Source organism: Gossypium arboreum, chromosome 8, assembly GCF_025698485.1.
Source record: "Gossypium arboreum isolate Shixiya-1 chromosome 8, ASM2569848v2, whole genome shotgun sequence".
Classification (NCBI taxonomy): Eukaryota; Viridiplantae; Streptophyta; class Magnoliopsida; order Malvales; family Malvaceae; genus Gossypium; species Gossypium arboreum.
The window spans coordinates 133,899,563-133,913,025 of record NC_069077.1 but is presented as its reverse complement, the minus strand read 5'-3'; the positions used below and the strand labels follow the sequence as shown (position 1 = coordinate 133,913,025).

Here is a 13,463-nt window from a genome sequence, read left to right as displayed (position 1 = left end):
ATAAAGATGATATTTCAAATACTTTGGTTATTTAAGCTTAAATATGAAATAATATGAAATCAAGATAAGTTGTTATGAAAATATATTTAGATTACAAAGATATTTTGATATGGTTGATATATGTTGTATGATTACATAATGTGAAATTCTGTATATATATGAGAAATTTAATGAGAATTGAGTCCATACACGTTTCTTGTTATTTATATGAAGTGTACGACTGACAAGGGTGATGAAGTTATAAACAGAGAGTTACACGGGTTGAAAACACGAGCGTGTGACTCTCCAAAGTGTGAAAATTTTCTAAGTGTTGCAAAAGTTTCATATGTTTACGGTTTGGTCCTGAACCACCCTAAATGTATGTTTTGGGCCCCGTAAGCCCATATAAGGGACGTTAAACATATGTATGAAAGTTTTTAATTTAGAAGAAATTTTATGGATGATTTTTACATGATTGATCATATTAAGTTTGGTAATACCTCGTACCTTATTCTAGGCTCGGAATACGAGTAGGGGGTGTTACATTTAGTGGTATCAGAGCTTCGATTTAGCCGATTCTCAAATCAAATGAGATGTGTAAAGTGTTTAGAGATACATGCCATATAAATCTGTAATAGAGTAATGTGTATAATCCGATCAAATTTTTATTTTACTTATAGACATAAATACTTTTCAATCGAGTTATTTCAGAAAGTGTTGAAAGTGACACTAATGTGTCTGAGTAAGAATGTGTTTATTATAAGTTGAAACTTGGAAATATATGAAAAGAGTTCATGATATGGATGTGATGATGTATGAAATGAAATAAAAGTTTATCTTGTGATGAGCGCGCCTATGTTGTTTGGTATTTTTATGATGTTATGTTGTTGATAAATGATATGTTAGATGTGTGTGTATATATAAGAGCTAAAAGTCGAGGCTTTACAATTTTCACCCCCTATCATTATGGTATTATATAATAAAGTTTATGAAATTTATATTGAATAAGTTCACAAATGTGAAATAAAAGAGTTCAAAATTTGAAATAATTAATAATGTGGTCAGAGATAAGATTGGTTTAGCAAGTAAAAACGGTTTTGGAAGAGATGATAGACTGTTTTGAAAATCATTCAAATTAAGTGATGCCACAATTAAAGAAGAGGACAATCAACTTATCCAGGTATGATATCTAAAGAATGTGTTATCAGGAATTCTTCGAGTTTTCTTAAGAAGATTGGCATCGACAAAGTGTGGATTGTGACTGGTCAAGCTAAATTTTTATATTGATTTTCTTTTATTAGGTAATATTGATTAAGGTCAATGACATAAATCGAGATGTGGTGTTTTGTTTGAACTAATGCCGTTAGTAAAGCTTTTTGACTAGCATGTTACGGAAATTGTGAAAGATTATGTGTTTGAGTTGTTCTAACAACTTGAAGAGGAAATTGTTTTGAAAGGTTATTATTGTTTGACAGTTAAGATGGAATCGATGTTTTAATCAGAACAAGTTATTCAGTTGGAAGGTAAATTGAGATATATGCATGTAAATCGATCCTCGAGTTTGGAAATGAATTTTATGTATTCATGGGTAAATAGACGGATAGTCTGGAAAATAAAAAAAAATTGCTACATACTCCATGATTCCAAGAGTTTAAAGTGTCGAATGTGACAAAAAAATTTGAATTTAAGACAGTAATGATGATTTGAGCTATTGAAAGATTGTGAATAACTATCGATTAACCTTTGAGAGGAGTAAATGTAGATATGTATGCTCTGAGTAATGAAGTTTTGTTTACTTTGCGAGTGATGATTACTTAATTGATATTGTATAATGACATTCAGAAAACTAAAAGTAATCGAGTACAGTGTAAGGTTCTTAGGCAACATTACAGGATAGAGGATTTATGCTGAAACCTTAACCTCTTTTCTGGTAAGATTTTCGGGGACGAAAATCCCTAAAGGGAGGGAGAATATTCACAAGTTCAATTTTTGTATTATAACGATAATCATAATTTCATAATAAATATTCCAAATAAAACATTATATCATTTCTAATCCAACACTTATCGATTATAATCGGGCATGTGATCAATTTATACACGATTAATTCATATATTTTTGTATATTTTCCTCCTCTTTCTCTCCATCCACGTCCTTAGTATAAACAACACACTTGTAGGTAACATTATCCATAATTTTCACTATCTACTTATGTGAATATTCAAGCTGTCCATCTGTGTCATAGTCACTAAATTATTTTTATCTTGAGCTAAAGAACTCCAAATTAAGATCCATAAAATTTCCCAGAAACTAGACTCATATTTCTTCTTACCATAAAAATTTTATAATTTTTAGTTGGGCCAATTAATACAGTTTATTCATTGAAGTCTCCCCTGTTCTGCTGTCTGACAGTTCCAACCCTTCTTCACTAAAAATTAAATATCTTCTCGTACAGGATTCGAATGATGTCCTCGTTTGTTTCTATTAAAAATAGACTCATTCAGGATTCTAAACATATAAATTTAAGCCTTTAATTATTTTTATCCAATTTTTTATGATTTTCCAAATTCAGAACAGGGGAACCCGAAATCATTCTGACCTTGTCTCACAAAAGTTATTGTATCTCATGATTTACAATTCCATTGCTTACATAATTTCTTTTATAAGAAACTAGACTCAATAAGATTTAATTTCATATTTTATTCATCCTCTAATTCGATTTATACAATTTTTGGTGATTTTTCAAAGTTAAACTACTGCTACTGCCCAAAACAGTTTTAGTACAAAATGTTGATTTCCATTTTACCCCAAATTTCACAATTCATACAATTCAGTCCTTGCTCAATTAACCCCTCAATTAAGATAATTTTCTCAATTAATAATTTTTATAGACATCATAAGTTATTTCATAACTACTTAAATTCAGAATTTCCACATGAAACTCTAACTTCAAACTCTTTTACAATTAGGTCCCAAACATTCACTTTCTATTCAATTCTTTCAATAAAATCAGACTATAAACAATTTAAAGCTCTAATTCCATGCAAAATCATCATATACTTCCAGCAATCATCCATAAAAACTTCAAAAATTAGACATGGAATCAAAAACTAATGAAATACTAAGTTGGACCCAATTGTAAAAGTCCAAAAACATAAAAATTTCAAGAAGAAAGCAAGAATTAAACTTACATGAAGCTGGAGTATGAAAACCAACTTGGACCCTCCTCCTTGGCTGTTTTTCAGCTGATGAATATGAAGAGAAATGAAGAGAATTCTAGATATTCCAATTTAGTCCCATTTTTATTTAGCCAATTTTGGCAATTTTTTCAATTTTGCCCTTATTTCACCCATTTCCTGATTTTTCTCAGCTATTGCCGCCCAAAATATCCCCTTTGGGCTTATTTGCACTTTAGGTCCTTCCTCATTTGACAATTGAGCTATTTAATCCTTTTAGCAACTTTTACACCCATTTCAATTTAGTCCTTTTTCTTTAATTTACCACCCAAACGTCAAAATTTTCTGACTAAATTTTATTACTACCTCACCAACACTCCATAAATATTTCTAAAAATATTTATGGCTCGATTTATGAAGTCGAGGTCTTGATACCTCATTCTCGACCCAATTTACCTAATTAATTCTTTTAAATCACCAAATTCACTAATTCAAAAATGTTTTTATATTCACATTTGACTCATAGGTATTAATTTATTAAATTTTCAACTCACCCATCGGATTTAGTGATCTCAAATCTCTATTCCCAATACCACTGAAAATTAGGCTGTTACAGAGATCTTAAAAAGGCCCCTTTTCATCTTCGCCAAGCCACCGTGACGCGGCGACGATCTTGATCTTCGGTGATCGGTGGTGATGCAATGGTGGCCATCGAATCTGGCCAGACATTGGAGAGTGAGAGAGAGTTGAGAGGGTTTTTGTTGTTTTTTTTTAAAGAATGTTGAAAAAAAAAAAAAAATCTGAAATTTTAAGTTAATGGTACCGTTTTGGCTCTAAGCCCCCCAAACGCAAAACGGCATCATTTAGGGTGAAGCGGGCTAACCCGACCCGCTCTGGCTAGGGTCCGCGCGTCTTAGACCAGAGGGTCTATTTGCGCATTCGGCCCGACCCTTCTGCATTTTTTAAAGTTTTGATTCAGTTTTTTCCATATTTTTAAATTTACCCTTGTGATTTTACTTCTGTTTCACTTCAACCCACGCTGAAATGATGCGTTTTGGAGGGTGGGAATATTTCCCCATTTGGTCTCTCCATGTTATTCACACTTTTCAATATGGTCCCCCCATCTTATTTTTTTCCCGATTTTTGCTCAAAACCCATTTTGATTTCAATTTAGCCTTTCCTTGCTAATGTTATCATATTATTAAATTAATTAATGTAATGTTTAGCATTTATTTTATTTTTCTATTTTTATTTTATTTTTGTTTTATTTATTTATTTATTTTCTTCTTTCTTCTTCTTCCTCCTTCACTTATTATTATTTTTCTAATACGCTTTTATTATTATTTCTCTCACTATTGTTTATTTTATTATTCATTTAATTATTTCTTTATATATACATTTTATATGTTCCGAGGTTTAGATTATTATTATTATTATTTGTTTTATTTTAATTCCTTCTTTTATTTTTTATTTTTATTTTATTCATTTGCTTGCTTTTAAGTTTTATTTAAAACCTTTTATTAGTTCATTCATGTGTTGCTTATTTTATTATTTCTAATAAGCTTGTCTTCTTTATTTGTTTATCTCTTTGTTTTTTTTACTCCTGTCATCGCAATTTACATCATCGTATTTATTATTATGCACATTTATACTTGATTCATGATTGCTATCTTATACTTGTTATCAAGCATGTTGTGCCATTATCATCATAAATCCACGTTGCATCATTGTTTATTAAATACAAGTTTATGTTTTAGAACATACTCAAACGAATTAAGTATATATTATTTTTAATATTTCATTAATTTTTACTCAAATTCATAAAAAAGAAAATTTTTTTAGGCAATGTTCTGCATTTGGCAATGTTTTGCATTTGAAAATTCGAGAAAGTTGTGCCCTAATGTACTGGGTTTCGATTTTTTCTCGTTTAACCTAAATAGTGGAATATCCTTTTAGAATCAAATACATGAGTTTTAAATATAAAAGTTATTCTCGAGAATTCGAAGTGTTGTATCCTAACTTACTGGATGTGAAATCTTGTTACCTTGAGATAAGAATTTCTAAAAATATATATAAAGGCAATATTTCGTATTAGAAGATTCAAGAGATCGTACCCTAACCTATTGGGTTTCGATTTTCCTCGTTTGACCTAAAATAACCAAATATCCTTTTAAAATTAAAATACATGATTTTTGAAAAAAAAAAACAAGCTTATTCTCGAAGATAAATGTTGTGTCCTAACTTACTAGATGTATCATTACTTCGAGATAAGAAGGTCTTTAACATCTATTTCGATTTATCTAAGCATTTTTTGTAAAATTAACATTAACACAAAGAGGAATCATATTTTAAAACTCTTTTCAAATTTTCTACTTTCGACACTAAGACACCAATTAATCAACTAGGTACCAATTTTGGGCATTATGAGGGTGCTAACCCTTCTTTGTATGTTACCGACTCCTAAACCTGTTTTCTGAACTTCGTAGCCAAAAAATTGTTGTTTCAATAAACCTAACATTTTATTAAGATGATCAAGAGGTGATCCGATCACACCTCATAAAAAGGATCGGTGACGACTCCCATTTTCGTTTTTAAAATAAATGTCAACCCTTTTCATAAAAATAGTTTTGACAATATATATGTAGGGCCCAATTTTTGCCAGAGCCTAATCAAAATAGCCCGAAGCAGAAGGCTCAATTTCCCTAACCTAACCCTAGACCTAGCCCACAACCATCAGCAAAACAGAAGCCAAGTTCAGTGCCGCACGCCCCACGTCTGTGCACTCCTCCACCATACCACATCATGGCACGTCGTTTGTCCTCACCTGTAAAAACAATTGTGAGTTAGGCTATATAAAGCCATTCTCAATAATGTAATTTTTTTCGATTTTTTTTTAATACAAAAGAAAATACAAACTTTCAAACTCAAAAATCAAACATACAAACAGTAAAATATAGCAAGCAAAAAGGTAAATCAAGATCTAAAGGCACATCAAGGTTTTTTTTTTATATATATTTGCTATTTCATTTTATTTTTCTCTTTTTTTTCCGAATTTATTATATATATAAATATGTATTTATTAAAATATATTTATTTTTTTTAAAAAAACTTACTTTTTTTTTTGGAATTCCTCGGTAGCCTGGGGCAGCTGACAGCGTGGCAGTCCGATGACCAAATTTTGGAGGAAGAATGAAGGGTTGGGAGGTTTTTGAAGTTTTTTTTTTTTGTAAAAGAAGGTTGAAAATGAGGGTTTTTGTGTAAAACTTGGGTTTTATAACACAGCTAAAATGGCGCCGTTTTGAAAATTGGGTTCAGAGGCCAAAATGATGTCGTTTTGGGCCTCTGACCCGTGACCCAACCTGCTCCAAGGGGAGGATCCGCGTGTTTTGCTTAGATGGGCTAATTGCGCTCCAGGCCCTTCCGTGTTTTTATAGTTTTACAATTAAGTTCTATTTATTTCTAATTTGGCCCTATAATTTTCCTTCTGTTTTAATTTGGCCTCGCGCAAGGTGATGTGTTTTGGAGGGAGGAGATATTTACTTTCTCGGTCCCTCCATTTCGTTCATGCATTGCAATCCAGTCCTTTCCCTTTTATTTATTTCGGATTTTGCCCCAAACTTTCGTTTTAAATTCAATTCGGTCATTTTTAGTTATTTTGTTACTTTATTACTTAATTGATTAATTGGATATTTTATTATTATTGTATTTATTATTATTGTTGTTACTATTATTTTTATTGTTACTATTATTATTACATATTATTATTCGTATTATTATTTTTATATTATTACCGTATTAACGTATTACTACTATCATTACTATTATACTTATTATTGATCTTAGTATTATTATTTTCATTACTGTCACCATTATCACTATTATTTTCCTTTATCATTATTATTTTCTATTACTATTAATATATTATTATTAATTTTTTATTTTATTATTATCATTATTAACATATCGTTTCTATTTTTATCGTTAACATATTATTATGCTTATTAATTTACTATTATTATTTTATTATTACTATTATTATTGTCGTATTACAAAACTAATCAATTTATATTATTATTATTATTATATTTTTTTTACTTCTTTTTTTAACATTTTATTATCCTATTATTTATTTATCTACATCCTTTCGAGCTTTTGATTACCTATTATTCATATTAGTATTATAATAATTATTATTTTTAACTATTTTACATAGTATTTATTTATGTATTGGTTTACTAACACCATGATTCATTCTTACACTAAAATTTGTGTTATATCGATTTTACCCAAACACATAAAAAGGTTTTTTTCAAATAAAGGTAATATTTCGTATCTGGAAATTCGAGAAATCGTGCCTTAACGTACTGGGTTTCGATTTTTTTTCGTTTCATCTAAATAACCGAATATCCTTTTAAAATTTAAATACATGAGTTTTAGATAAAATAAAAGGCAATTTATACTCGAGGGTCGAGGTGTTGTGTCCTAACGTACTGGATATGACATTTTACCTTGAGGTGAGATGGTTTTTGACATACGTTTTAATACTAAGTGGGATCCTATTTAAAACTCTTTTCAAATTTTTAATTTTAGACAAAAAGGTAAAAAGTAATCAACTAGGTACCAATTTTGGGCGTGTTGAAGGTGTTAATCCTTCCTTATACGTAACCAATTTTCGAACCCGTTTTTCTGATTTTCGTAGACCAAAATCGTTGTTTTGATTAATCAATCTATTTATTGAAAAACAACCACTTTTTGAGGTGACTCGATCACACCTCGTCTCTTTTTTCTTTTCAAAAATCAAAGTCAACCCCATTTTAAAAAATGGTTTCCACAATATATATACGTAACCGATTTTCGGACCCGTTTTTCTGATTTTCGTAAACTAAAATCGTTGTTTTGATTAATCAATCTATTTATTGAAAAACAACAACTTTTTGAGGTGACTCGATCACACTTCGTCAAAAAGAATTGATGACGACTCTTGTTTCTTTTTTCTTTTCAAAAATCAAAGTTAACCCCATTTTAAAATATAGTTTCAACAATATATATACATTAAACGTTAGAATTACTTTCTAACTAATTAAAATATTTAAAAAATTATTACTTTCTATCATATCAGACGTTACGATTAGAGTAGAATTTTTGTTTCGAGGAGTTAATATTGGAAAGTGATAGAAGGGCAAGTGTTCGTCTTTCCAGAAAAGTTTGCAACAATGTATGTTGAGGCGAGGATAAATCGTTAGCAATATTTGGTATTTGATTTAATTAAAATATCACTATAAATTATATTATTTTGAAGATGTTTTATATTTTATATATATATTTTCATAAAAATAAAAAATATATAAATTTAATTATATTAATTTTTATAAATCTATTTATTTAATTTTAAAAATTAAAAATATATATAAAAGTTATATAAATTAATGTATTAATACTCAATACAGTCTTAGATTTGATTTGATTGAATTTTTTGAATTTCTCAAATCCTCCATGAAAATTATGTTTGATTTGGTTTGGTTCAATTTTCAAATTTTCATACTAAGTTTTTGGACTTATTTTGATAATAATATTTGAATTATGGCCTTTAGACATTATTTAGTAAGATTTCAAAGTTTTTTATAATTACTTTTTTTAAAATTGATCTTTCGAGTAAATAAAAGGTATAATGTGAAATTTAGCCCTAAACGTTTACATTTTTGTCAATTTGACCCTTATTCTTTTTTAATTAAATTTGACCATTAGTCTTTCAAAGAGAGTCAAATTATTTTTTTAACAGATATGCCACCTAAAATATTAAATTTTTAATGATGTTAGTGTGGTAATCCAAATGTGCTTCATGCTAACACGACACTATTTTTCATATATGCTACATCAGAAAATAATTTAAAATTTATAAAAAAAAAAGTAGAATGAAGTACATGCGGATTGTCATGCAGACTGCCATGTTTAAAAATTTGACAGTATAGACAGTATTTCCATTAAAAAATAGAAATTCAACTCTTTTTGAAATTTGATGGTCAAATTTGATTCCTTTTAAAAGTTTGATGGTCAAATTCCTCTATTTTTAAAATGTTGAGATCAAATTTAGCTCAAAAAAGAATAAAAGTCAAGTTAACAAAAGATGTGAATATTAAAGGTTAAATTGTGCATTATAATAAATCTTATATTTTTTGAAAAAATATATAAAAATTTAAGTTATTTTACTATTTTAAATATAAAATATTTATTTAACATCATAAAATTAAAATCAATTATAAATTAAATAAAATGAAATTTCATTTCATTTGAATAACCGATTTTTTTTAACTTGAATTCCAAAAATTGCAAATGCACTTTGGTTCAAGTTGATTTTTCATTCTCGATTTTTTGCTTAACCCTACAAGTTAAACATTTAAAGCAAATAAATCTAAGCTATTAACGATATAAAAGTTTTCATAAAGTCAACATATAACTAATAATTTTGCTTTCTAAAAATAAAAATTACTTAAGTATTTTTTGTTACTAAGAGAATGTAATATTTCAAACACAGGATGAACTCAAAATTAAGATTTTACGATAACAAATTAGCAACAATAATTTTAAAAAAATTAAATTTTAATCACTATTCAAGAAGTTCAAACAATCAACCCTAATCAAAGCTACAATATTTTTTTTAGAGATTAATTAATAAAAGTTAAAAAGAATAGATATTAACAAATCAAAGTGACCTGCTTAAAATTTGAAAGATTAATAGGATCCACTTGTATCGATATAAAACTAACATACTTTTATGCCCTTTAATAACTTATTCTACAATTAATATTTTAACAATATAACCGTTAAATTTATCATATAATTGTATTTGTCATACATGTAAAATTTTAAATTAATATGATATCTTTATCACATCGATCTAAAATATTGTCTATATTAATATATATTTAACGCTTGAAAGTTTTTACATAAAACAAATAATTAAAATATTTTCTTTACTCCAAACTTGGCATACATGATCTATATGAATGGAACATGAAATACAAAAGTCAAATTATTGAAATATCAATTGTATAAAAGTTATGAAAATGTGTAAAACCATATTAATCTTATACCGGTATAAGTGGATCCCTCCTCTATTAGAAAAAGAAATGGAATAATAAGAGAAATTTGGGAAGAGAAAAAAATCTTTTGAAGGGGCCTTAAAGCAATTTTTATAACAAAATTATTTTTATACATGTTAATATAATTTTGGCCCTAAACTTGGTAACTAGGTCTAATTTTGTATTTATATTTATTTGTGTTGATTTTGGTATTTAAACTAGACAATTTGATCTATTTTGATCCTCAAACTTGAAAATGTGTAAAAGTGTTGTTGCATTGTCATCTAAAAAAATAAAATAGTAAAACCTAATAATATGACACAATATTAGAGTGTCACATCATTGAACTTTGATTATTTTTCGAAGTTCAAATATTAAAATAAAACTAATTTTCAACGTCAAATACTGAAGTGGATAAAAGAATATAGGTACCAAACTAGATCATTGAATTTTGATTATTTTTGGAAGTTTAAAGATTAAAATGAATATAATTGTTAACTTCAAATACCAAAGTAGACAAAAGAATATAGGAACTAAACTAGACTTAAGGTGGGTTTAGATGGGCGATTGGGTGCAGTACGGTGCGTGTCTCACGCTATAGTATCTAATCTCACCGTTACTGTTAATTTTATACTAATCGTAGCTAAATGCATCGCTCATCCAAACTCACCCTCAATTGTTAAATTCAAGCGCAAAAATTATATTAACCCTTTTTATAACAATATTTATACCTTATCTTTTTATTCATTTTCTGAATCCCCTATGTGGCATAGATAAAAGATTAGCTTCATTTATTCCATAATAAACTTTAACAAGACATCATGAAATTATAAAGAAAACAGTAGAAATCCAATTCCAGGTGCAGAAGTGAAGAGGAAGTAGTGTGGGAAGCAGCACCCTCAAATCAAAAACTAGGAATTTGAGAGTCACAGACGTGGGGTTTGAGAAAAATCCGCCGACCCTTATGCCGCTCCGACTTTCGCATTCCTTTTCCTTTGATCTTCTATCACCTTCAATTCTATATTTATTCTCCTCTGCCAGCTAACAATCCCGATACATACAATCACATTTTTATATACATATTTATATCTCTTGATAACTACTTAAAGACTTCTTTAAAGTATTTTCAATATCTTCTTGTTTAAAAAATTGAATGAAACCCATCATTATTAATATTTAGTCTAACTGTATGAATCTCTACATATATATAGGTCTTGTATGGAAGTTGTTTTTCTGCATATATGTATGCCTTCGAACTATTAGCTTGAACTAGTCTAGCTCTATCCCTTCTTCCAATGGCACTTGCAAAGGATCCTATCTGCTCCGTTCAAACCTCAACCTTGTTGGAGGATGGTTCTGATGGTTTCATTTTCCAGGCTGTGCATTATCAACCTGAGCAACCTCATTCTTTGATAAACTTCAAGGACTCAGGGTATGATAACTTCATTCATAGCACTAATGGATCTTTGCTTAGCTTTGAACAAAATGAGAAGGGTCGGCAGCACACTACTTGCTTGAGAACTAGTGGTTACAAACATGGTCACTCAATGGTGGACCAATGGGATCCTCGGGCTGTGGAAGATTTTAGCTGCTTTGAAACTGCTAGCAATGGAGATTGGCTATACTACGATGAAGCTGTGTTTGCTGATAGCAGCAGCATCCAGGATCCAGGCTCACCAGCAGCTGATCTCAAGCGTCCCCATATGGTAAACAGCTCTTCTTTTTTCAATATTCAAACCATTTAAGATACCAACTGAGCTTGGTACTGATAAAATTGGTTGTAGGGAGGGAGCAATCAAGCTTTGAAGAAACAATGCACTAATGAAACTAAAAAGGGAAAAACTAAGTCAGAACCATCAAAGGAACCCCAAAGTATTGCGGCCAAGGTTTGTTTGTGTCTTAAGTAAACTTGTATTGATTGCTGAGAAAGTTTGATCGCAAAAGTTAACATTGAGAGAAATTTTTTTTTTCTATCCAGAATCGCCGTGAGAGGATTAGTGAAAGGTTGAAGATACTACAAGAACTGGTACCCAATGGCTCCAAGGTAAGATATTGTTTACCACTGAAATGTGATATCTTTGCATCTTTGCTTGTAGTAAAAGCTGAATATGATGTTCAAATGTTGGGGTTGGTTAGGTTGATCTGGTTACCATGCTAGAGAAAGCAATTAGCTATGTCAAGTTTCTTCAGTTGCAAGTAAAGGTGTTGGCAACAGATGAATTTTGGCCTGTTCAAGGTGGGAAAGCACCTGATATTTCTCAAGTAAGAGAAGCCATTGATGCTATACTTTCATCCCAGAAACAAAGGAACTCCACTTCAGAATAGAGGGTTGTGGCAGAAGATTCTTAAAACACAATTTTAGATTAATATTAGTATAATTCCAAGTTTCTGGGCAAAGAAAAGTTCAGTTTTTGAATGTTAGTGATGCTGAGTGAAACAAACAAAAAGATTGAGAATCTGATTGGAGCAAAATTGAAGGTATTATTTGTATTTGTAATGGAAATTTTCATTTATTTATCTAATTTTAAACTAAGATATTCATTCTTATCTTAGTTTCATTTCACATGGACTCTTTCTCTCTCTTCCCTTGTTCACATGCATGTCAGGCTTTGTTGTATTCATTAATCCTTTCTCTAATTTCTATCATGTTTTCCTTCTGCCAAGTGTACTCTTGTGATCTCTCTCTCTCTCTTTTTTTTACGCTTAGAGAAATGGTTAAATTTTAATTTTGGTCCCTCTATCATGTCCAAATTTGAGATTTAATCTATAATTTATAACATAATTTAGCCTTTATATTTTTATAATGTTATCAATTAGTCCAAATAAATAATATTTTTAACTTTTCGATTAAAATATTACATGATTATATATAATTTGAATGTCATATGAGTCTTAGAAACAGGCACATGACTTCCCATTTCTTTTAGGCTTGCGTTGCAATTTTTTTATATTATAAATAGTCAAATTTCAATTTTGGCCCCTAAACTATGCTGAAACTTGAGATTTATCTATATTCTTTACTTTTTGATATGATTTGACTTCTTTACTTTTATTACGTCGTTAGTTAGTCTAAATAATTATTATTAACTATTTCAATTAAAATGGTGACGTTAATTTTTTTAAGAATACTATTCCAACATAAAATAATTTTTTATCATGACAAGTTTGAATGAGCGTTTTGAGAAAAAATCTTAATCAATAAATTCAATGTTGTTTTTATTATTACATA

General features: G+C 29.1%; 1 protein-coding gene across 1 annotated transcript; it reads left to right on the top strand.

The window, feature by feature from the left end:
• The first annotated feature begins 11,091 nt into the window (after positions 1–11,091).
• Positions 11,092–12,797, top strand: LOC108469376 (putative transcription factor bHLH086). Its single transcript, XM_017770266.2, has 4 exons — positions 11,092–11,940; positions 12,019–12,120; positions 12,213–12,278; positions 12,371–12,797. The coding sequence occupies exons 1-4, from the start codon at positions 11,530–11,532 to the stop codon at positions 12,557–12,559; spliced, it is 768 nt and encodes a 255-aa protein (XP_017625755.1). The 5' UTR covers positions 11,092–11,529; the 3' UTR covers positions 12,560–12,797.
• The last annotated feature ends 666 nt before the right edge of the window (positions 12,798–13,463 follow it).